General features: G+C 39.6%; 1 protein-coding gene across 2 annotated transcripts in view; it reads left to right on the forward strand.

The window, feature by feature from the left end:
• The window catches only part of LOC124795132 (protein-cysteine N-palmitoyltransferase Rasp), a 174,729-nt gene that overhangs the window by 61,702 nt on the left and 85,837 nt on the right, over positions 1 to 27,190 (forward strand). The window contains exons 3-4 of one of the 2 annotated variants that reach the window (XM_047259008.1): positions 15,012 to 15,179; positions 17,357 to 17,542. In XM_047259008.1, the coding sequence (XP_047114964.1) occupies positions 15,012 to 15,179; positions 17,357 to 17,542 (354 nt within the window). The remainder of the gene's footprint in view (positions 1 to 15,011; positions 15,180 to 17,356; positions 17,543 to 27,190) is intronic. The other variant, XM_047259009.1, reaches the window with a different exon arrangement.

The raw sequence follows: 27,190 nt of genomic DNA on the forward strand, positions 1-27,190 counted from the left end.
TGAGTAGCAGTTCCAGCGTCTCATGTGCTGTCTTTGTGTATTCCCCATCCTCCTTCCTCAACGTACCTCTTGGATTGGTTGGTACTGTAGTGAGGATTCTGTGAAGTCTGGCTTGAGCAGCCGTGCTCTCCACTTCCTCACAGAATACCTTCCAGGATGCCTTCTTTGCTTGTCTGAGTGCAAGGTTGTAGTTGACGAAGGCCTGGCGATATTTTGCCCATTGTCCTTTACGTCTCTCAAGGTTAAACAGTCCTTGTACCCGTTTTCTTTGCATTTCCAAGTTGTTATTCCACCAAGGCACACTCCTATTTTGGCACTTCTTGGTGATTGTGTAGTTGTCCTGATATGAGGTCACTATCGTAGAGGTATCATAGAGGGAATTGGGTAAGGACTGGGAGTGGATAGGGAAGATGGGACGGTGTGGGACACTCTTAGTCTGATCCATCAGCAGAGACGTTTCTGGCCGTAGGTCCTCTATCTTCGGCATAGTCCTCAGCTTCACACTGATACGCAAGTCTCTCCACCCGCATAGACAGTGCTTTGTCAAGGTGGTGTCCTCCATAGTGATGTAGAAGTTTGAAATTATGCTCAAAACTGCCCACAAACTTAAGTAATGTGTCATCCTGTGACGTAATCTTCAGGTGTGGGAACACTTCTGACAGCAATCTTCAGGTGTGGGAACACTTCCGACAGCAAGGTGTTGGCACATGCGAAAAAAAGGCCCCACAACTAGGATGTTCATGTGAGCTGTGAGGTGGGTTAAGGACATCACATTGCCACAAAATTTTACCATAATTCTGCCCAACTCCACCATGGACACGTCACATGATGGGAAGATCGCTACACCCCACATTGCACCCACATCTTTGGCACCTCTACTTTAGAGGTTGCAAATGTGGCACCCAGAACTGGAATCACTTGGGTTTCTTATTGGTGGCTGAGGAAACCATTATCGAAACAACGCTGCTCGGAATCGACACAAAAGGGCCTCATGGATAGCGAAAAGGGTGCTAATGAAACTACCCCTCTCCTTGGGGTACAGATTCCCACATATTTCGTGGTCAAAAATAACAGTTCACAGTGTGAGGAGCAACGAGATGACGGCAACATTCGACACTGCTGCCAAGCCCAGGGTGTTTCAAAGCTACTCTAAGGACATTGTGAGGCTGTAACCCCATTGAACATGATCACACCCCTTTGGAGTGTAGTGCAGTACAATTTCTACTCTGGTGTACAGGGTGCAATCACAGGGTGAAATTTAAATGTGGACCAGAGCCTCAAAAGGTGTTTATGCTTTTTCAACTGTCCTGCGAGGGGTACCTCTAAGATACCCCAGTTCAGCAACGCCCTCGGTGTCACCCACATATTTGTTGTCCATTTTAAAAATGTGCCTGTCAGAAACTTTGACATAAATTAAGTCTCAAGCTGCTCTAGCACCTTACGACTAGGCAAATCCTCAACACCCCTTAGTTGGGGTTTGCGTGCCTTCAGGTGCTAGAGCGGCAGCAATGCTCACTCGGCATCGGAGTTTGTGACAGGTATATTTTTAATGTGCTCCTGTCCATTTCATTAACAATTTCAGTTCCTTTCTATACTCTGAGTTATTTACTGAGTACATTGAAAACACACTTTTCATTTGTATAAAATTAGTACATTTTCCATACTTCATCGTAAATATGACAGAGCATTGGGTAAGTTATTCTCTTGCCCTATCTAATTTTTTGATATATTCCTGTAAGAATAAGGCCCATCAAACCAATCTGTTACATAGCTATTTACTAGCCATCAGGAGCTTCAATTCACAGTGATGTCAGTAAACAACTACTTAAGTATTTAAACTTCTAAACAGCTGATACTACAGTTAAGTTTTCCTTTTCTGTTGCAAAATAATTTCATTCACCTGCAGTAACCTGAAGACTAGCAAATACAAGGGTTGTATGGTGTTTCTCACCATGTTCAAAGTAGTCTTGGAACACCTGGAAATCAAGATCCTTATCCTGAAGCACCTAAAGCAACACAAAACTCTGTTTAGATCAGGGTGTCCTAAAACTTGTCATCTAACTAACTTTCATTTGGTTGGTTCTCATCCTTCCTGTTAGTCCATGAATAATGTGATTTTAATTTTAACAATGAATTTAGAGTAACACAGTTCATTACTTTACTTGGAATCTATCTCATATCACACACAATCAATCTGAGAAAATTTCAGTTTTCTTACTCGTAGGTGGAAGTCAATTTTTTGTAGCCTTGATCTTTTTCAGATCTGGCCTGTTACCTTGTTGGCTTACTAAATGCCCTAAGAATTTTATCTCATTAGACCCAAAATGTACTTCAGAAAACTTTAGTCACTTCATTTGCTGTTAATCTCTTCAACAATTCTTCTAAAAGTACTGTGTGTTCTGCCACTAGTACAGTATCCACAAACATCAACTTCTCTCCCAATGCCAGATGAAGGGCTCGTATGAATTCAGCAACAAAAAACTTAAATCCATAGCATCTGTCACCAAAAGGGAAATCTGTATACTTTCTTGATTCTGTTGCTTGAGGAACTTGCTAATAGTTCGATCAATAGTACTTAAATATTGTACATAATGAAATTTAGTAAACATTTCTTCCATGGGAAGCAGCGGATCTTGCTCAATCTTGGTTATCCTATTTAAGGTTTTATTGTGCAGCATAATCTCATGTCATCATTCAGTTTCTCTAAAGCTACTGTGGGATTATTATAAGAGCTGTGAGACCTCTCAATAATTCCCCAAATAACAGTTAGTTTTGTTTCACTCCTAATTGCCTCACGAATACTTCAAGCAATGGTATAAGACAGATTGAAAACAGTACGTGAGGTTTTATCTTTAGTTTACATACACATCCCTCAGGTGCTCCTGGTCTCATCAAAAGCTCATTCATTCGTCTTTAGAACAATTGCTAGCTGATCTGTGTCCTCTTTAGTTTAACTAGATGATTTGTTACACTTATCATTAACTTGATAGTCCCATTTCTTTCTCTGTTTACCTTTATGTCTCTCTCTTGTTTAATTGTCAGCTCTTCATTCTGCTACCTCTTCTATGTTTATCTTCCAGCTACTTATATACACTTTTGGTTAGGCTATTTATTCAACTTAACCAATAATTGTCCATTTTGAATATTTATAAGCATCTGTCCTTCAGGCGAATCTAACAACCACTGTGAGTAACCATTCATTCCATTGCTAACACATAGGCAAACTAATATCAGCTACAATCAACATGGGCTGTAGTAGTGTGACATCTGAAATTGTGAACATCAATAAAAACTTTTCCTCTTTTAACTTTCTGCCAACCCCTGACTACCTGTGTCTAATACAATGATTAGACACTTTCAAGCAATGGTAAAAAAATGTTTCCATTGAGATAATGTATTATATGATCATATGTGTGCCAACAGCAACTCCAAGCTTTTTTGTTACAGTGGTCTGCAGCAACAGGCCTGCTAGACCAGTGGAGAAGGCATTTTGTCAGATTAAATTGTGGGATAGAAAGTTTGCAGCCACACATCAATGAAAAACTATTTCCTCAAACGTTTCTCGCCATGTTTAATGACTTGGAGCAACTGAATCAATACGATTTCATTTGAAGGCATTTTCTGAGCACTCTTCAAATAATTGGCTTTCAAATTCCTAGCTAGCAGTTGGCACGAGACATCGACTTTTGTGGACTTGTGTGGAACGTTTCCCTTATCTGTTCAGTTATTTAGATATTGATTGCTACCTTATGCCTTTGTCGTGACAGAGACTTCCTGTTTTCTTCAATTTTATTCCTTCTCGTAAATGAGGTCCAGAATTTCAGACACGCTGCAGTGGTGGACTTGTCTTACAGAACTCCATCAAGCAAACTGCTTTCACCATTGTTCTAGCAGCCATGTTTATGTAAGCCACTGCAGAAAAAAAACCAACCTTAGTTGCTGTTTTCATACACATAACCATAAAGTAACTTGCCTCAATACAAACATTTGTAGTCACTTGAATGTGTGTGCATCATTTTAAAAAACGCTGTGTATCCTTGAACGATAAATGTTGATATTTTTGCTATCTGGCTCCTCCTTTTCCACATATAATTTCTCATTCAAATGCTACTGATCTAAGTACCTCAAAAATATCCGTTATAATTTTGTGATGAACAGAATAGCTTGGTTATTATAAGTAGCATCTTGAATCATTAGCCTCACTTGAATTCACCCTTTCTAAAGTGTGCCTGGTCCCTGTCACCTCTGGTACTGGTGTGATAGTCTTTGTGATTACAATTATTATTATGATTATTACTATTATTATGGTCATTATTATTGTTATTATTATTGTTTCTCTCTTTTCTCAGACGTTATGTCTGGTCAAAAATGGAAAGTGACGCGGACCTTGATCAAGCGTGACTTCCTTTAACTGTACGGTATATGTTATATTGCATTTAGGAACTTTCGGGTAATTGAACATGTATCAATTACGGATTTCTGTAGTTGTATATATAAGTCTGGATGTAGCTGTATTGCATTGATGTACCGGTCGATGTTGTGTGGTATGACTCCTGTAGTTGATAGTATAATTGGTATAATGTCAACTTTATCCTGATGCCGCATGTCCTTGACCTCCTCCTCCAGTTGGATGTATTTTTCAATTTTTTCTCCTGTTTTCTTTTGTATATTTGTTGCATTGGGTATGGATATTTCGATTAGTTGTGTTAATTTCTTCTTTTTATTGGTGAGTATGATGTCAGGTTTGTTATGTGGTGTTGTTTTATCTGTTATAATGGTTCTGTTCCAGTATAATTTGTATTCATCATTCTCCAATACTTTTTGTGGTGCATGCTTGTATGTGGGAACGTGTTGTTTTATAAGTTTATGTTGTAAGGCAAGCTGTTGATGTATTATTTTTGCTACATTGTCATGTCTTCTGGGGTATTCTGTATTTGCTAGTATTGTACATCCGCTTGTGATGTGATCTACTGTTTCTATTTGTTGTTTGCAAAGTCTGCATTTATCTGTTGTGGTATTGGGATCTTTAATAATATGCTTGCTGTAATATCTGGTGTTTATTGTTTGATCCTGTATTGCAATCATGAATCCTTCCGTCTCACTGTATATATTGCCTTTTCTTAGCCATGTGTTGGATGCGTCTTGATCGATGTGTGGCTGTGTTAGATGATAAGGGTGCTTGCCATGTAGTGTTTTCTTGTTCCAATTTACTTTCTTTGTATCTGTTGATGTTATGTGATCTAAAAGGTTGTAGAAGTGGTTATGAAATTGCAGTGGTGTAGGCGATGTATTTATATGAGTGATTGCTTTGTGTATTTTCCTAGTTTCAGCTCGTTCTAGAAAGAATTTTCTTAAATTGTCTACCTGTCCATAATGTAGGTTTTTTATATCGATAAATCCCCTTCCTCCTTCCTTTCTGCTTAATGTGAACCTTTCTGTTGCTGAATGTATGTGATGTATTCTATATTTGTGGCATTGTGATCGTGTAAGTGTATTGAGTGCTTCTAGGTCTGTGTTACTCCATTTCACTACTCCAAATGAGTAGGTCAATATTGGTATAGCATAAGTATTTATAGCTTTTGTCTTGTTTCTTGCTGTCAATTCTGTTTTCAGTATTTTTGTTAGTCTTTGTCTATATTTTTCTTTTAGTTCTTCTTTAATATTTGTATTATCTATTCCCATTTTTTGTCTGTATCCTAGATATTTATAGGCATCTGTTTTTTCCATCGCTTCTATGCAGTCGCTGTGGTTATCCAATATGTAATCTTCTTGTTTAGTGTGTTTTCCCTTGACAATGCTATTTTTCTTACATTTGTCTGTTCCAAAAGCCATATTTATATCATTGCTGAATACTTCTGTTATCTTTAGTAATTGGTTGAGTTGTTGATTTGTTGCTGCCAGTAGTTTTAGATCATCCATGTATAGCAAATGTGTGATTTTGTGTGGGTATGTTCCGGTAGTATTGTATCCGTAATTTGTATTATTTAGCATGTTGGATAGTGGGTTCCGAGCAAGGGAGAACCAGAAAGGACTTACTGAGTCTCCTTGGTATATTCCACGCTTAATCTGTATTGGCTGTGATGTGATATTATTTGATTTTGTTTGGATATTAAGTGCGGTTTTCCAATTTTTCATTACTATGTTTAGAAACTGTATCGATTTAGGATCTATTTTGTATATTTCCAATATTTGTAGTAACCATGAGTGGGGTACACTATCAAAAGCTTTTTGGTAATCAATGTATGCATAGTGTAGCGACCTTTGTTTAGTTTTAGCTTGATATGTCACCTCTGCATCTATTATCAGTTGCTCCTTTGCGACAGCCTTTTTGTTCTTCATTTATAATTTTGTTCTGTGTTGTATGTGTCATTAATTTCTGTGTAATGACTGAAGTTAATATTTTGTATATTGTTGGTAAGCATGTTATGGGGCGATATTTAGCTGGGTTTGCTGTGTCTGCTTGATCTTTAGGTTTCAGATAAGTTATTCCATGTGTAAGTGTATCAGGGAATGTGTATGGGTCTGCAATGTAACTGTTAAATAATTTATGGTTATAATAGAGGGAAATATTCCACGTAGGAAATATATATCTAAAAACAAAGATGATGTGACTTACCAAATGAAAGTGCTGGCAGGTCGACAGACACACAAACAAACACAAACATACACACAAAATTCAAGCTTTCGCAACAAACTGTTGCCTCATCAGGAAAGAGGGAAGGAGAGGGAAAGACGAAAGGATGTGGGTTTTAAGGGGAGGGTAAGGAGTCATTCCAATCCCGGGAGCGGAAAGACTTACCTTAGGGGGAAAAAAGGACGGGTATACACGCGCGCGCGCGCGCACACACACACACACACACACACACACACACACACACACACACACACACACACACACACACACACACACATATCCAGACACAAGCAGACATATTTAAAGACTAAATATGTCTGCTTGTGTCTGTATATGTGTGGATGGATATGTGTGTGTGTGCGAGTGTATACCCGTCCTTTTTTCCCCCTAAGGTAAGTCTTTCCGCTCCCGGGATTGGAATGACTTCTTACCCTCTCCCTTAAAACCCACATCCTTTCGTCTTTCCCTCTCCTTCCCTCTTTCCTGATGAGGCAACAGTTTGTTGCGAAAGCTTGAATTTTGTGTGTATGTTTGTGTTTGTTTGTGTGACTGTCGACCTGCCAGCACTTTCATTTGGTAAGTCACATCATCTTTGTTTTTAGATATATGTTAAATAATTTAGTTACATGTGAATGTGTTGAGGTGAACTTCTTTAGCCAGAAACTTGCTATTTTATCTTTTCCAGGGGCTTTCCAATTGTGAGTAGAATTAATTGCTTGGGTGACTTCATGTTGCAAAATTATCACTTGAGGCATTTGTGGTATCATCTTGTATGTATCTGTTTCTGCTTTTATCCACCGTGCATGCCTGTTATGTTGTACCGGGTTTGACCATATGTTGCTCCAGAAGTGTTCCATGTCTGTTATGTTTGGGGGATTGTCTATTTTAATGTGTGTGTTATCTATTGTCTGGTAAAATTTCTTTTGGTTTGTGTTGAATGTTTGGTTTTGTTTCCTTCTATTTTATTGTTGTTTTATTATTGTTATTGTTATTGTTGTTATTATTATTATTATTATTATGGTGCTTGTATCATTCACATCAATTCATTCTTCCTTTATTTCTATGTTTCCAGTAGTTGAGATTTCTGATACCCTTTTTCTTTAATCTGTATCTTTCCGTCGAAGTACTTTTTCCATTACTCAGTTTATTCCCATTACTCAGTTTATTCCCATTTCCACTAACTTCAGCCACATTACGCAATCTTGTTTCAGTTTTATCATTAGCCTTGTTCAAATAATCTCTAACGGAGGCTTAGCTTGTGTCCACCTCACAGCCACTAAGCATTCGGTAACTCTGTTTGGTAAGTAGGGTTATTAATACTTTGATAAGGTGTAGTTGATTCCCAGATTCATACAAATACAAAGCTTGATTAAGGCAGTGGTCCATAAAATTTCTATAGCCACACCAATTGTTGTTATACCTTTGTGGGCCAAATAATGCAAGCTCCAATCTTCTTTGAGTGTTTCCAGCCGAGTACTTGGTCTTCAATGCTAAAGTGAAATCTTAAACAGTGGTAAAGCGAATTAAATTTGATGTATCCCACTGCAAAGGATCTTCTAAGTGATTGAAAATAAATCTAACACTTCTATTACTACCCTGTGACGAAGGCAGTGCCACTTGAATAGGTAAAGGGTACTGCCAAACACCGTATGGTGGCTTGCGGAGTATCTCTGTAGATATAGATGTAGACTTCAAGAAAATAACTGGATGAACAGGATCTCTTTGATTTGAGAGATGACAAGTGATTCTCACTGGTTTCTATTCCTAACTTTAACTCTTGTATTAAATCCCATCTACTATTCTCAGACCAATTCACGTGATCACAATTAATATTAGTGTTCAGTGATGTGTGGACCTTTGACGAATTATATCCACCATTGTCATGAGAATAGCATTATACTCCACTGCATGGAGTTGTAAGTTACATAACTTCAACACTCAAACTCTGCTCACATTCCAAATTACTTTTTCTTCCTGAAAACTCACTTCTACGAAACAAATATTTTAACTTCATTATCACATCGACCCATCTTTGGGGTTTTATCTATTTGACACTTATATCCTTAACCTGGGTTATAATTTGTCTTATTCTGTCCTATTTGATCATTTATATCTTTCAATGAAAGACTGATAGACACTTCCTGAGGTTCGGCAACACTTTGGGTTGTGAACAAAACCTTGCTAATTTTAATGTATTTTAAACTACTGCAATTCTTAAATGGTTTTGGTGTTATAGCAGAGGCATTACCTTTACTGAAAAGCCTGGACTTGCTAGTTTGAAACTATGTACAAAACTTTAGTGTTTTAAGTAATATATGTTTCCAAAAAAGTTACAGTTATACCATTGTTTTTGGAAAGAGGAAAAATTGGTCGAGGCACTTAATTTTTCAGAAGAAAACTACATTTTTTTTTACCCAGAAATTTTAACAATGATGTATACTGCTTGTTTGATGTACAGTAACCTCCTTTGGCTTTATTTTAAGATGCAGCTTTGATCTCTGTGTGACGAATTTTAAAACATGCCACTTTAATTTGCACAATGCCACTTTGCATTCACTACATTGGTAACTTGTGTCTCTTTGCCACACTTTTCCAGTGAGTGTTTTGCCTCCCAGAGAACACACTACACAGTGTTTTTGTTTCTGTTTCTTCCCTATTTTGGTCTCAATCTTCTCCATGACATTGCTTCCAGTTAATAGTCTGGAGAGTCCTGATGTACCAGGTCATGGTTAGAGGTCTCTGCTTTCTGCAAGATCCGCACAGATATTTGTCATAAATTGTGATGTTGTTGAGGCACTTTCCAGTTACATTGTTGTACAATAAATAGGGATTTACCATCACCATTAGTATTATGTGGATTGCCAGCTTTCTCCACCACTTCACAGTTCAATGCTCAAATGCCGCACATGACAGTTGCTGGTGTGATAACTCAGCACCCAACTTGTTATTATAGTCCAGTACACAGGCTCGCTTTGACTTCTCAGTGAAGGTCGCCATTTCAGCAGGTGCCTTGTACTTATCATGTGCTCATTTCTTATTTCCTTGCAACAGAATGCTAAGATATTTCCTTTAAGCCTACTAATTAGTTCACATCGCTGAAGTTTTGGACCTTTTATAGCACCAGGTGACCCCTGTCTAGACTGTCTTGTAGTTCTCACAAGAGCAGTTTATGCAGCTTCCATTTCCGAAGCAAGGGCTATACTGGTGTATAATCTGTCTGTAAGCGAAGCGTAACCTTTTCCTGACACATACCTAAGTAATGCCTCACCGCGTAAACAGAAAAATTCCGGACATAACCTGTGTCTGGCATGATAACTTATACACTTTTATCTCATATTTATTTGGCTTCTGTGGCATGTACTGCTTGAAATATACATAGCCATGAAATATGCACAGGCTTCACCTATTGTAATATTTTGAGATGTTGTATATGTATGCAGAAAATTAGCAGATGCTGTATCCAGGAAGGGTCTGACCTTGTGTAGTGTTTTTTTTTTTTTGTTTTGTTTTTTTTTTTTTTTTTGTTTTTTTAGTTGCTGAATTCTCATTGATGTGAAAGATTCTGAAAACAGAAAGAAACCAGTCAGGCCTGAAGATGTTTAGACAGAAACTACATGACACAACAGGACTCTTGGCCCAGTGCTCTTGTATATGGGGTCTCACATTTGCAAGTATATGGATTAAAATTGCCAGAAACTTTCTTATTTCTATGAGAGTAACTCCTTCCCACTTTGACAGTGAGGAGGTAGGTGAAAGAGAATTTGTGCTTTGTAATTTCCTTTTGCTTTGTTGTGGATACAGATTAGTTCGCTGCTTTCACTGTATGACTAGAAGTGTGCTGTTGTGGTCTAAACTGATAAGGTTACACTTTCCAGATTTTCCTGAGAATGGATAGATATCTGGTGCATGATCAGTAGTCATCCAGCTGTCCTCAGAATTGGTATTGGGCAAATTTCTCAGCCTCATAGTTGTCCATGGTCTTCCATGCTCTTCAAGCATAGTATCTACATGAATAATGGCAATACTTGTTTTTGAAGAAATAGGACTCCTCTCCTTGTGTGAATCTATCATAAAAGTAGTATTTGCAAATAGTCACTTCCTGTAGTTAATATGTATTGAAATCTCTTTAATCTGTTTATTTTGTTGTCGGTATGTATTACCTGAACACACTGAAACTTCTTCCTGAATAAAGTTCATATTATTATCAGAATCACGCAAATCATCATCCTCTGAAAAATTGACATCACTTTCTTCAAAATCACGTGTTAATTGATGAGCAGTTTCATCATCCGTCAAGTCATGTTTTGCCCTATTGATGCAACTGAGCTTGCGCAACAGAAAATTGCTGCTTGCAAGGTCCCACAAAAATAATAGTAGTAGTTCTCTCTTGACAAGCATGCCTGCACCATACAACATCAACTACAGTCTCTGTTGTGCCTCCCAGACCAGTAGGAGCCTTAAGAACACATAAACGAAGGAAGGGGAAGATAGAGAGTGCGCGGCCATAAAATTACAGTTGCTGTATTTTCAAACAGGTCAGGAGTGCCCATATTTTTAAGGGCATCAGCTTCTGAGTGTTAACCTCTTCAATTTCACCACAAGGTGTCACCAGTTCACACAGTAAATTTTCTACAGCTATTACCTTATTGTTAACCTCTTGATATCCCCCGCTGTATATACTTTTCGATTATTATTACTACACATTATTACAGATCTCCTCAACCAAGAGATATTCTTCTTTCCCAAATTCCACTGCCAAAATTGAGGACTCCAACCCAAAAGCTGCTACGAGCTAACACCTAACTTCACTTAGTATATTATCCAGATGTATATGTACTACAGATATTATAAGAAGAACCAATTCTAATAGAGAAAGATACATATAAATTGTTTTAAATAATCAAAAATCCCTTGAGTTATTCAGTTTGTGGGTTGTTGCCTACCACGAGTTGTAATGCCATTGCGATGCCTCACTGCTCTACCAGCTCAGGAAGTATGCTTCTGCTTACTCTTTTCAGATACGTGGACTGACGTCACCACTATGCCTTAACTGAAATAGCAAATATACATACTATGTTAAAACTTCCTCTCCGAATATTGGTTTTAATAAATTAACTTTTCACATACAGCTCAACTATTCTATGTCATGTTGGAGCAACTTTGTCAGAATTTACCAGTGCTGTACCCTGAAAAAGTTCAGTGGATGAATTGTGAAAGTTTTGAAGTTTTATTTCAGTGTGCTAACAGAGTAAGCCTCTGGACTGAGAAACTCACACGTTGCAACTTTCGCAACCCATGGTCATGGTAGAGTGAGATAGGAAAAACTGGCAAGACAAGTACAGTGAATCAAAGTTACTTGTCCCCTCCAGTAAGACTATGTCAGAGGTGCAGCTGTAAGGGTATAAATAATTGATCTTAGGGGCTCAAAGCATTCAGTCATTCTGCTACTCTGTCTAAATCTTGAATCAGAGAGAATGGTGGGCTTTAGAGTATCAGAGTAACTACAACCCACCCTTGATTGTGGAAGTCTGTTGGCAACATAGCACTGATTAAATCATGGGTTTCTGTCATGAAGTGCACCATACCAGTGGTATGGTAGCTCTAGGACTTTGGGGTAGTTTCGGGGTAGATGTGAGGAGCTGGGGTCCAGGCACTATCTGTCCTCAGAGTGATTACAGCCTACAGATTGCAAGCTCTGTACAATCTGGCTGAGGTGCTCTCGTGGCTGCCTAGCCAGTTGGATGTCTTCAGCCACCATCCTGGTCTACCCCTGAGGGTGAATGGAACATTGCTGCTTTGACATCTAGCATCAGCCAACATACCCAAGCACATGACATGGAGACAATGAGTATGTGCAGGTGTACTTACCTGACGCAACTCCGGAGGGCCTGGGCAGCCTGTGCTCATGCTTATGGCTGATGGTGCACAGACACTGTGGTAGCAGGCACAGTGACCCAGGACAATAAGAGCCATGGGGCTGGATTGGGGCATCAACACATTCAGCAATCAGCTGCATTTGCTTGCACACAGTGGGGCTCTGATGTGGATTGGAGTGCTGTACAAGACTGCTCGAATAAACATCTCTCAGTGCTACCACTGTTTCACTGCGCGTATAGGTGTGAATCTGTCCGCTCCCTCACTATTTCTCTGATCCATCCTGACATGTAGCAACGTGGAATAGGCTGGGTCGTTACTCTGCAAGTAAACCAAATATTAAATTGTATTAACTATAGTTGTCTTGGGACTAAGTCCAACGATTCTATATAATGTCATAGTTATGAATTAATAGAGGGAAACATTCCACGTGGGAAAAATATATCTAAAAACAAAGATGATGTGACTTACCAAACGAAAGTGCTGGCACGTCAATAGACACACAAACAAATGTCATAGTTACATTGACTGAAATATGTAGCACAACAAAGTCAACTTCTGTTTTATTTACTTAAGATTCAAATCAGAATCTCAGAACATATTTGCTTTTAAATACATTCTGGAAACCCAGGATCACCACAAATGTACTGACTTGAAGGGTGTGATGTGTTTCTATTGAAAACTACTACCTGTCTTCCCAACACGAATTTAAAATACGTGACATATAAATGTGTGTTGAAGACATTTTGATTGCTTTTAAGAGACTACTTTTAGGTTTATTATTTTATCTAATTGTACAAAATACAAAGTAACTTTAGCATGTAGATACCCGGTCTATTGTGCCCAAGTATGGAACATAGGCTGACACAGTTTACATAAAAATGGTGAACTGTATAAGCACACAATGTGTATAATAAAATTCACTGTATTTATATTTTAATACTGTGTCATTAGCTGTATTCACTGTTCACTCTGATGAATCAGTAGGTTACTGAAACTCTGATGCAAACTGTATGAGCATCTAAGTTACTGAAGAGATTGCAACTATTACTTGATTACTATACTCTTTATAACCAATAGTTAATTAAATTAACTAATACATTTACTCCACTGTGACCTTAGAATTTCAACCATGCCATGTAATGGACAAATAAACAAATCTATATATCATTTATAGTGTATAAAGCTGGCAAATTACAGTGTTTAAATGTAACAGAAACAGTAATTATATCTATGACTTGTATTTACTTTTCTCTCAATTTTTCCCCAATAAGCACTTTATAACTTTCTTAAAAAATGAGATGATTTTGCTAGATACACGTCTGATATAGTAATTGACTTTTTACATTGCTTTCTTGTTTTTTTTTCTTTGATTTACTTACATTTTATAATTATTTCTTTTGTGGAAAATGTCTCAGACTGTTAGCATTTTCCTTGCTTTTAGGGTTATATTGGAGCATGATGTCTGAATATGCTATCTTGACAATAAAGTCAAATTCAAGCTGAAATATTCTGTGCTACAGCAACTCTGTACAGATCACTAATATATTTTCATTTCAGGTGCTTTGTGTAATAACTGAATTGATAAAATTTATCTTAATCTTTTTTTTTGTATATTTCCTTCCCTTTTATCCAGTTATGATCTTCTCTTCAGGCATTGGAGGCTAACTGTCACTCTTCCCCACCATATGTTACACTATATAGTGGTTAATCATCAGAGTTTTTCTTTAGATATCACTAAATATAGCTCAAATGAATGGTTCTGCCAGGCAAAGCAAACTGTGTCGTTATTGGTTGAGAATCTTATGAACACTCGGGCAGGTTATATTGTATAACAAATTTCATGTTCTGTAATTTTCATCAACTAATGCTTGCTATCGCCATACACTGCACTTTTCTACTTCATGAACTCAGTCCAGTTCAACATCCAGTTCGTATACACAACCAGAAATCACTCTTCCTCAGTAAAGGGTTCTGCAGAGTCCCACTAGAGCAATAAACTGGAACAAAATTGGAACCAATATCAATTCCAAGTAACCATCAAACCAAATATACACAGATCGCAGATGATTATATAATCCCTTCTGGATTCAACAACTCATTTAAACGTGTTAAATACTCTAGTACTTATAAAGATCTCAAACTCTGTTAAACTCCAACCACCCTTTGAACCAACTCACTTTTAATTTTGCTGATTGTACACAGTATTACTAATACTGCACACAGTATTACTAATACTATATGCAGTCGGTAAAATTAAATTACTGAACCACAAAACTCACAAGTAGTCAATCTGTCATGTTGACTTAGCCAATGAAACATAGTCAAGCCCGATTGTGCCTGGGTTAACAGACACCCAAGTTCACACAACTTCTGTTTACTCTGACCAAAACTGTCCTGTGTATTGGAACCATGTTAAATGTTTTTGGAACTATTGAAATGAATAAACAAACAGCACTTTCACCACTTTTAACAATTAGTATGTTGTTTTAATCTGTTATAGTATCTTGCTGCTCAGGGGGCTGCTTGGTTGCAGACACATGATGGACAACATTTTGCAGCTTGCCTCTGTTGCCTTCCCTCTACAACTTTTTCAAACAGTAGTACACAGAAAATAACAGTACATAACAACAACTGCTTATTTAATGATTACAGTGCAGTTGATATGAATGTAAGTGAGGGCGATGTCTGCAATTTACTGTGACATCAATCACAACATATCTAGATACATCATAGCTTTTTTCCATTAACTTGGCTACCATCAGCTGTGATATTTGCTTATTTGAATATAGTGCTATTAAGGATGCCCAATCAGATGCAACAATAGTCACAGCTGCCATTGGCACACAATGCACTGATCCATCTTAACTGTTACCAGACATTGTGGGTGCAGCACTGTGTCATTGTGGTACACTATGCGATCAAAAGTATCTGGACACCCCCAAAAACATATGTTTTTCATATTAGGTGCATTGTACTGTCACCTGCTGGCAGGTAATATAAGTGACACCAGTAGTCATTAGACATCGTGAGAGAGCAGAATTGGGTGCTCCGTGGAACTCATGGGCTTCGAACATGTTCAGGTAATGGGGTGTCACTGTTCATACGTCTGTATGTGAGATTTCCACACTCCTAAACATCCCTAGGTCCACTGTTTTTGATGTGATGGTGAAGTGGAAATGTGAAGGGACACGTACAGCTCAAAAGCATACAGGCCGACCTACTCTGTTGACTGACAGAGACTGCTGACAGTTGAAGAGGGTTGTAATATGTAATAGGCAGACATCTATCCAGACCATCACACAGGAATCACTGCAAGTACTATGACAGGCGGGAGGTGAGAAAACTTGAATTTCAATGTCGAGCGGCTGCTCATAAGCCACACATCACGCCGGTAAATGCCAAACGATGCCTCACTTGGTGTAAAGAGTGTCAACATTGAACAATTGAACAATGGAAAAACGTTGTGTGGAGTGATGAATTACGGTACACAATGTGGTGATCCGATGGCAGGGTGTAGGTATGGCGAATGCCTGGTGAACATCATCTGCCAGCGTTTGTAGTGCCAACAGTAAAATTCGGAGGCAGTGGTGTTACGGTGTGGTCATGTTTTTCATGGAAGGGGCTTGCACCCCATGTTGTTTTTTGTGGCACTATTGCAGCACAGGCCTACATTGATGTCTTAAGCACCTTCTTGCTACACACTGTTGAAGAGTAGTTCGGCGATGGTGAGCGCATCTTTCAACATGGTCCAGCACTTGTTCATAATGCACGGCCTGTGGTGGAGTGGTTACACATCAATAACATCCATGTAACGGACAGGCCTGCGCAGAGTCCTGACCTGAATCCTATAGAACACCTTTGGCATGTCTTGGAACACCGACTTCATGCCAGGCCTCACCGACCGACATTGATACCTCTCCTCAGTGCAGCACTCCGTGAAGAATGGGCTGCCTTTCCCCAAGAAACCTTCCAGCATCTGATTGAACGTATGCCTGCGAGAATGGAAGCTGTCATCAAGGCTAAGGGTGGGCCAACACTATTCCAGGTTTACTGATGGAGGGCACCACGAACTTTTAAGTCATTTTCAGCTATGTGTCCGGATACTTTGTCCACATAGTGTAGCTCCCTCATATTGGACTACGTCTGCCAACAACAATCCAACAAAAATAAGTTACCTGATGATCTTGGGCTCACAAACTAATTTGTGTTTTTGGAGACACGTTTCTATTTATTGTTTGGGGTCACCAGAGTAGGACCAGTCAGAGTCCATATGTATGCATTCATTCCATTCTGAGTCTATATCATTTGTACAATTGTTTTGTGCTAGGCTGTGCATGGGCTGTATTGTCTTTAACTACTTTTAGATTGCAAGAACATGTTTGTAGTACACTGATCATCCACTGCCACTGACTTGATTTTGAAGAAAATAGGTGCAGCATAAAAACACAGTTGAAGGCTGAAAGCTGAAAAATATAAACTACTACAGCACAGAAAATGATTTCGTAGTAATGAGAGCAGTGTCTTCTCTCTTTTCTCACTGTATGTGCAGTTGCATTTTTAATCACTCTGGCTAAGTGATAAGATGGGAAAGAAAAACTAATATATTGAAGATGGAATGGCAGTGATCCGATAGTTACGACAATAGTTAAGGAATTTGGGTGTAGCAGTCCTGTCAGACTGAAAACTGGAGGACTTCTGGGAGGTATGCTACAGTACCACCCCAAAGTGAAAGTAATAAAATATAAAAGTATTTGGTACTACATATAGTAATTTCTCTTAAAATTTTAGTTTATAAGCAGCACATATGCATAACATTCCTTTTTCATATATTGTTTTTATTTGCAGCTCATCCCAATGTGGCACCTGACAGTAGCCATTGCCTTTTTATTGTGGTACCTTGGTTCAACAGCAACAGTGTTCCTTCTCCTGCAGCCTTGTGTGTTTTGCTTACTGTCAACAATGAGAAGCAAGTCTGTTCTGTGGGCTTTCAGCATTGGTATGTTAGCTTGGATTCACAGAGACGATGCACTGGTTAGTGTCGCAACTGCTTGGCTTTCGAAATATTCTATAATTTAATTATTACTCTACAACTTATCTTTCCTTGTATATTTAAGTTAGATTAATGTAATTTGAAATCATTAGAGCCTAATACCCACTAGTTGCAGACAGCATTTGAAGTTAATTTTTCCATTGATATTTTGCGTGAGTGTTTTTCTTTAATTTTTAATTTCACTTGCAACAGATGATCTGATCTTGAAATACTGGTTGAAATTCACAATATGAAGCCTAGTTGTTCCTTTACAAAAACAGTTTCCTGTGTTGTCATTCTTAAAATTATATGGTTCACCTCAATAACATATTTTGTTGTATTCATATGTGAGAGTGGGATGAAACTGATAATGGTCTAACAGTGATTTAAACCTAAAGAGTGGAAATGGAAAATATTCGAAATGCTATGTCTCACATTCATCAGAAAAAAAAACAACCAGTGTGTCTTGGTTTGTACTAATTGATTTGGATTCAAAAAATTAACTTATTGTTACACCACAGAACTATGCAGCCCACCACATGACTGCAAACAGTAAAGAGACTCTAGAAAATACATACTTCATTAAGAATGTTCTAAGTGCCAATAAGAAAACTTTCTTTCAAAGTGCCATTAATAGCGGTAATACACACAGTTAGTGTGTTATAATAAAACTGCGTAACTTCAACAGTGATTTTAACTAGTGGAATTGTGAATTTAAAGTATGGAACTCCAGAGGGAAGCACTGCTTGGCTCAAAGGCACTTGGATCAAGTGTAGGGACAGGGACACGATACAGAGTACTGAAAATGCCTTTTGTGAAAAAATGCCACTCGGAATATTATCCATTTTCTCTCCCGTCCATCCCTCTCTTCCCCCACCCCTCAAAACAATTAAAAGAGTGAAAGTACTAAAGCTAGTTAAATATTCTAAGGTTTAAGTACCAAGCAAGGTTGCCTCCATGGTCAGTCTGAACTTGTTCAGAAGGTTAGGTATTCATATTCTCAGCCAAAGTGGATGACTAATTTCTATCCTTGTACTTGTCCAAACCCAAACTTTTGCTGCATGTCTAATGACCTAGTTGTTGATTGGCTCTTGACTTTATCTCATCCTAGGGTCTCAGTGACCTGCTACTCATTTCTAACCTTCTTCATCATATCCCCCTTCCTCCCTGGCAAAGAATTAATAGTTTCAAGAGTTAGGATTAGTATTTTCATTTTCAAATATGTCTATTGGCAGTACTGTAACATGACTGTTGGTCACACATTATCCCTCTCTCTCTCTCTCTCTCTCTCTCTCTCTCTCTCTCTCTCTCTAACCTTGTAGTTTTGTCATGTGAATATTTCTTTCTAAAAACTGTTATGTTGACAATACATGCATGTTAATAAAGTAACTAAACCTAAACTTACCAGACACAGCGTAGACAATAGCGAAACAGGCCTACAGTTAATTCACAACTAACAGGTCAAGTTGTAATCTTAATAAGACTGATGTAATATAGCATCAAATTAATAAAACATGATATGCTGGTACCAAAAGTAGACATTCCTTAAGGGTTCAGTTGCTTTAAAGGTTAAAATGGATTCAGCACATATAAAGCTAATCAAGGTAGTCAATAAGTAAATAAAAAGTGCAATGTGATTTGCTTTCAGAAGTATTTTCCATTGTGTTTACTTGAAAAGTGGGATGCAAGGATATTTTGCGTACTTTCCCATGCTTTTGTCTTGGGGATTATCTTCAGAGGCAAATGCAGGTAAAATAAACAAAGTTTTTATTCTGCAAAAGTGAGCAAGTATCCAGCACACACACACACACACATGTTCAGAACATCCAGGACTCCCTTCTCCACTTGCAAAGGTTGCTGGAAAATGTGTCATTGAGCTAGGCACCGGGGCAGCTGGGAATTTGGGGAAAGTAATTAGCAAGTGTGGCAGCCAAGGTAGCATATATTCAAAATTCTGTGGCTCAATGTACAGTCCTCCTACATGATATTTTCTCACTGTTGAGATGCGGTATCACACATTTGTAGAAATAAGAATGGCCAGAAGTGTGGGACAGTAAATTGTGACTAATTAGATAAACTACTTGTCCATGGTGTACCGCCTTCCAGTCACCAAGGCAAGATGAAATGCTCCAATCAATTACAGATAAGGCACAATTCAGTGGTGCGTTGCATCCTACTCCAGATGATTTTGCCTCAATTTTTCCAGACCAGGAGATCAATGCGGTAAGACTTGAGGAATTTGTGAAATGCGTGACTTTCTCCGTAAACTGTAAGGGTTCAGGTATTATAAGCCAGTTTGTATTTTATGATGCACTTAACATTTTCTCTGCTTTTAATCACATTCAACTTAGACTATCTTAACATGAACACTGATAATCTTGCTGTTGATTGCTCTGAAAAACACACACATTGGGATAAGAATAGGGTCTAATGTGCGAGGCATATTACAAAGACTTTTTGAAAGATCTTGGAGTTTATACACTCACTGTCCAGTTTAAAGAAAAACATTTGTTGCTAATAATAGTTCCATATGAGTCATAGTGGGATTCTGTATTCTGATGCAATAGTCTTCATAAAGTTTACAACTAACATAACACAAGAAGTTGACAAGTTCTATAAATTCAAAAGCAAAGTGAAGACATCCATTTTAGCAGTGTGTATTCCAAATCATTGGTGTACATACTCAGTAACTAAAGATTCAGCTTGATAGTAAACAGTTATTTATTTTTAAGATACACAGATGATTGCTGTTCTAAGATCAGTGCCCGTGTGGTTGTGTAGCTGTTCAACCAGTAACTTCAAAGAAACAGCACCTGTTTAGTAGAACTGACAAAGCAACAGCTTAACTGCATTAAATTTAAGTTACCACAAATTGTTTACAGTAGTTTAATGAAAAAAATACCACTGGCAATTAATAGGTTCTTCATTTGAAGGCAGGGATGAATGAAATAGACCTTATTTCTGACCTGTTATCAGTAGAAGGTGATTGTAAATTAATTTTTAAGACACCTACTGCAAAAGAATATGTGCCATTTCAGCTATTTCTTTCACTCTTGTATAGTTTTAGTTATTAATCATTTGGAAGATGATATAACAAAATTTCATATTCAGGACTCCTAACTTCAGCCTTTTCAGTAGTTGCAAGGGCAACAGTCTAGATGATTGACTGATCTGGCCTTGTAACAATAACCAAAACGGCCTTGCTGTGCTGGTACTGCGAACGGCTGAAAGCAAGGGGAAACTACAGCCGTAATTTTTCCCGAGGGCATGCAGCTTTACTGTATGATTACATGATGATGGCGTCCTCTTGGGTAAAATATTCCGGAGGTAAAATAGTCCCCCATTCGGATCTCCGGGCGGGGACTACTCAAGAGGATGTCGTTATCAGGAGAAAGAAAACTGGCGTTCTACGGGTCGGAGCGTGGAATGTCAGATCCCTTAATCGGGCAGGTAGGTTAGAAAATTTAAAAAGGGAAATGGATAGGTTGAAGTTAGATATAGTGGGAATTAGTGAAGTTCGGTGGCAGGACGAACAAGACTTCTGGTCAGGTGACTACAGGGTTATAAACACAAAATCAAATAGGGGTAATGCAGGAGTAGGTTTAATAATGAATAGGAAAATAGGAATGCGGGTAAGCTACTACAAACAGCATAGTGAACGCATTATTGTGGCCAAGATAGATACGAAGCCCACACCTACTACAGTAGTACAAGTTTATATGCCAACTAGCTCTGCAGATGACGAAGAAATTGAAGAAATGTATGATGAAATAAAAGAAATTATTCAGATTGTGAAGGGAGACGAAAATTTAATAGTCATGGGTGACTGGAATTCGAGTGTAGGAAGAGGGAGAGAAGGAAACATAGTAGGTGAATATGGACTGGGGGACAGAAATGAAAGAGGAAGCCGCCTGGTAGAATTTTGCACAGAGCACAATATAATCATAACTAACTCTTGGTTTAAGAATCATGAAAGAAGGTTGTATACATGGAAGAACCCTGGAGATACTAAAAGGTATCAGATAGATTATATAATGGTAAGACAGAGATTTAGGAACCAGGTTTTAAATTGTAAGACATTTCCAGGGGCAGATGTGGACTCTGACCACAATCTATTGGTTATGACCTGTAGATTAAAACTGAAGAAACTGCAAAAAGGTGGGAATTTAAGGAGATGGGACCTGGATAAACTAAAAGAACCAGAGGTTGTACAGAGATTCAGGGAGAGCATAAGGGAGCAATTGACAGGAATGGGGGAAATAAATACAGTAGAAGAAGAATGGGTAGCTTTGAGGGATGAAGTAGTGAAGGCAGCAGAGGATCAAGTAGGTAAAAAGACGAGGGCTAGTAGAAATCCTTGGGTAACAGAAGAAATATTGAATTTAATTGATGAAAGGAGAAAATATAAAAATGCAGTAAGTGAAACAGGCAAAAAGGAATACAAACGTCTCAAAAATGAGATCGGCAGGAAGTGCAAAATGGCTAAGCAGGGATGGCTAGAGGACAAATGTAAGGATGTAGAGGCCTATCTCAGTAGGGGTAAGATAGATACCGCCTACAGGAAAATTAAAGAGACCTTTGGAGATAAGAGAACGACTTGTATGAATATCAAGAGCTTAGATGGAAACCCAGTTCTAAGCAAAGAAGGGAAAGCAGAAAGGTGGAAGGAGTATATAGAGGGTCTATACAAGGGCAATGTACTTGAGGACAATATTATGGAAATGGAAGAGGATGTAGATGAAGATGAAATGGAAGATTTGATACTGCGTGAAGAGTTTGACAGAGCACTGAAAGACCTGAGTCGAAACAAGGCCCCCGGAGTAGACAATGTTCCACTGGAACTACTGACGGCCGTGGGAGAGCCAGTCCTGACAAAACTCTACCATCTGGTGAGCAAGATGTATGAAACAGGCGAAATACCCTCAGACTTCAAGAAGAATATAATAATTCCAATCCCAAAGAAAGCAGGTGTTGACAGATGTGAAAATTACCGAACTATCAGCTTAATAAGTCACAGCTGCAAAATACTAACACGAATTCTTTACAGACGAATGGAAAAACTAGTAGAAGCCAACCTCGGGGAAGATCAGTTTGGATTCCGTAGAAACACTGGAACACGTGAGGCAATACTGACCTTACGACTTATCTTAGAAGAAAGATTAAGGAAAGGCAAACCTACGTTTCTAGCATTTGTAGACTTAGAGAAAGCTTTTGACAATGTTGACTGGAATACTCTCTTTCAAATTCTAAAGGTGGCAGGGGTAAAATACAGGGAGCGAAAGGCTATTTACAATTTGTACAGAAACCAGATGGCAGTTATAAGAGTCGAGGGACATGAAAGGGAAGCAGTGGTTGGGAAGGGAGTAAGACAGGGTTGTAGCCTCTCCCCGATGTTGTTCAATCTGTATATTGAGCAAGCAGTAAAGGAAACAGAAGAAAAATTTGGAGTAGGTATTAAAATTCATGGAGAAGAAATAAAAACTTTGAGGTTAGCCGATGACATTGTAATTCTGTCAGAGACAGCAAAGGACTTGGAAGAGCAGTTGAATGGAATGGACAGTGTCTTGAAAGGAGGATATAAGATGAACATCAACAAAAGCAAAACAAGGATAATGGAATGTAGTCTCATTAAGTCGGGTGATGCTGAGGGAATTAGATTAGGAAATGAGGCACTTAAAGTAGTAAAGGAGTTTTGCTATTTGGGGAGCAAAATAACTGATGATGGTCGAAGTAGAGAGGATATAAAATGTAGGCTGGCAATGGCAAGGAAAGTGTTTCTGAAGAAGAGAAATTTGTTAACATCCAGTATTGATTTAAGTGTCAGGAAGTCATTTCTGAAAGTATTCGTATGGAGTGTAGCCATGTATGGAAGTGAAACATGGACGATAAATAGTTTGGACAAGAAGAGAATAGAAGCTTTCGAAATGTGGTGCTACAGAAGAATGCTAAAGATTAGATGGGTAGATCACATAACTAATGGGGAAGTATTGAATAGGATTGGGGAGAAGAGAAGTTTGTGGCACAACTTGACCAGAAGAAGGGATCGGTTGGTAGGACATGTTCTGAGGCATCAAGGGATCACCAATTTAGTATTGGAGGGCAGCGTGGAGGGTAAAAATCGTAGAGGGAGACCAAGAGATGAATACACTAAGCAGATTCAGAAGGATGTAGGTTGCAGTAGGTACTGGGAGATGAAAAAGCTTGCACAGGATAGAGCAGCATGGAGAGCTGCATCAAACCAGTCTCAGGACTGAAGACCACAACAACAACAACAACAACAACTTCAGTTTATCAATTGCACCCTGAGCAGAACAGGAGCTAACAGTTACTGTTCAAACACTTGCAAATCACAGTATCACCTTTATTATGCAGATTAGTCATTGCTGTTATGTAATCAATGCACAGAGTTATGTCAACTGAAAATGTATCACTGATCTATCTGGCCTGTGTTAAACATTTGTCTTGTACATGCAGTCCAATAATATGATCAACATTTGGTAATCTCATATGAGACTAAATCTCAGAAACAAATTAGTTCACAATTTGGCCAAGATACTTTTACTGTAAGATCACATACTCCGACATTGTAGTAATAATACTCAACAGATTAATATATGTAATAACTTCAAGTTGAACAAATATATTTCAAGGAAGACGCAATACATGAAAGTCACAGATAAAGTAAACAGAGTAAGACGTGTGTACACTTTAACAGTCAAATCATAACTGAGTCCAAGTCTAGCGACCGATGGCTGGCTGGCCGCTTAGGTGGCGCTGCTGCTGCATGGCTGGCAGACAGCGCCGCATGTAGAGGACGCACATAACTGCGCGGCGGCACTTTGAAAGATCGGCGAGTCACAACACTTTTCCCCCCTTTGAAATTTTGGCACAGGTCTTGATGGAGGTGGCCTGTAGATTGCTAACGTCCATAGGTGTTGTTTGACTGGCCGTAAAGTCTCGAGGAGGAGGCTTCCCGTACGGATGGAAGTGTCCCCGATGATAACAGGTCGAGATGACAAGAGATGTGGAGGTCGAATCTGCTGGGACTCCATGCACCAATCTGCCTGTTGCGGCAAGTCCGGTTGTTATAACAGGAGACATGGGCGATGTGTCCGCATCCGTAGGAGAAGGAGGCGAGTAGAGTTGCTCCAACAGATGATGGTCCTCTGGTTCCAGCATGGGCACGTCTCCTGGTGGCGTCAGTTCTTGTGCTGGCACCGATATGATGGTGAGAGGACTGCGTTGTGAGTAATGAGAGATTCCAGTATCCTGAGCGTCAGGTAGAGCCGAAGGTGGTGTAGCGGCATCCGGAACAGGCGTTGCCGGCACACGAGGCCGAAGCTGGTCTGAATGACGCACTGCAATACCCGTGTCTGTCTGGATTTCATACAGGCGTTGGCCATGGTGTCGTAAGATGCAGCCAGGACTCCATTTTGGCTGCCTGCCATATCCCCGTACCCATACAAGGTCTTCGGCAGTGAACCGGCCAAGCGAAGGCGCCTGTGGCCGTGGGGTGGAAGGCCGCAGAAGATGAAGTAGTGTGCGGGGCTGTCGGCCATGTAAGAGCTCAGCCGGGCTGTCAATAAGTACCTAAAAAGGTCCCGCGGAGTCAGCATGAATACGCTCCCGGGACTTCTCAGGCGAAGACCACGGTAACAAAGATGACTTCAGGACGGCGGCCTGTGACGCACAAGGGCTGCAGGAGCGACCATGTGTGCGATTTCAGAGTCGATACTGGGCCAGTACACATGAAAGCGCACCAGAGATTTTGTGTGAGAGACACGCCAGTGCCCTTGGTGAAGGAGGCACAAGACCAAAGCACGCAAAGACACAGGTATCACAACACGTGGTGAAGCATTTTCAGTGGAAAGGAGGATAACACCATCCCTAGCAGTGAGGCGGTAATGCAAAGCATAGTAGTTCCGCAATGGATCAGAAGTCTTAGCGGACGGACGATCTGGCCAACCCTTCTGAATACAGTGTAAAACCCGAGAGAGGGTAGGGTCAGAACCCGTAGCAGCCGCCAGCCGGTACCTGGTGATGGGGAACCCGCCCACAACCCGCTGCTCGGCAACATCCAGGTGGAAACACAAAAGTTTGTCCCTATCGGATGCCAGATCAGGACCCATGGGAAAGCGAGACAGTGCATCAGCATTCGTATGTTGAGCCGTCGGCTGGAAATCAATCTCATAATTGAAACGAGACGAGTAAAGAGCCCAACGCTGGAGGCGGTGTGCAGCCTTGTCGGGAAGTGACGTTGATGGATGAAACAAGGAAACAAGTGGTTTGTGATCCATAACAAGATGAAATTTGAATCCATAGAGAAAAACACCAAACTTATGAAGAGCATAAATAACGGTCAAAGCGTCTTTTTCAATTTGAGAATACTTTTGTTGGGCATCCGTGAGTGTTTTGGAGGCATAAGCAATGGGTTGTTCAGAACCGTCAGAAAAACGGTGCACAAGGACTGCACCGACTCCATATTGAGAGGCGTCTGTGGCAAGAACAAGATGTTGGCCAGGTCGATAAGTAACCAGGCACGGGGCCTGTTTCAGCATAGTCTTCAATTTCTGGAAAGCCGCATTGCGTGATGCGGATCAGTGAAAAGGCATGTTTTTATGCAACAGGCGATGCAATGGCTGAGCCGCTGAAGCAGCAGATGGTAAAAACTGTGATAGTACATTATTTTCCCCAAGAAGACCTGCAGTTCCTTAACAGAAGTAGGGCGAGGAAGGGCATCGATCGCAGCGAAAGTTTGCTGAAGCGGACGAATACCATCCCAAGAGAGTTGAAACCCCAAGTACGTGACAGATGCCTGAAAAATTTTTGATTTCTGAAGATTACACTTAAGACCAGCAGTCTGTAAGACATGAAAAAGTGTGCGGAGATTTTGAAGATGTTCATCAGTGGTGGAGCCAGTGACAACAATGTCGTCCATGTAATTGATACACCCAGGGACAGGGAGCAATAATTGTTCCAAGTATCGCTGAAAGAGAGCAGGGGCGCTAGCAACCCCGAATGGCAAGCATTGGTATTGATAGAGACCGAAAGTCGTGTTAAGGACCAGAAAATTCCCGGAAGCAGCATCGAGAGGAAGGTGATGATAAGCTTCTAACAGGTCAAGTTTAGAAAAATACTGGCCTCCAGCAAGTTTAGTGAACAATTCTTCAGGACGAGGCATAGGGTAAGTGTCGATAAGGCATTGAGCGTTAACAGTGGCTTTGAAATCGCCACAAGGACGAATATCACCATTTGGCTTAGCAACGACAACGATAGGAGAGGACCACTAGGAAGTGACAGGAAGCAAGACCCCTGAAGCAGTGAGATGATCCAGCTCCCGTTTGACCTGATCACGAAAGGCCACAGGAATGGGCCGAGCCCGAAAAAACTTAGGGCGAGCAGTGGGTTTGAGCGTGATATGAGCTTCAAAGTCGTTTGCACAGTCTAGCCCATGAAAAAAAAGGGACGAAAATGTCGTCTACAAGGAATCCAATTGAGCATAAGGAATAGCATTAGAGACGATATTGACAGAGTCATCTATGGAGAACCCAAAAACGCGAAAGACATCGATACCAAAAAGATTCTCCGCGTTACTATGGTCAACCACAAATATGGGAACAGTGCGAATGACAGATTTGTAAGATACCTCA

Source organism: Schistocerca piceifrons, chromosome 4 (assembly GCF_021461385.2).
Source record: "Schistocerca piceifrons isolate TAMUIC-IGC-003096 chromosome 4, iqSchPice1.1, whole genome shotgun sequence".
Classification (NCBI taxonomy): domain Eukaryota; kingdom Metazoa; phylum Arthropoda; class Insecta; order Orthoptera; family Acrididae; genus Schistocerca; species Schistocerca piceifrons.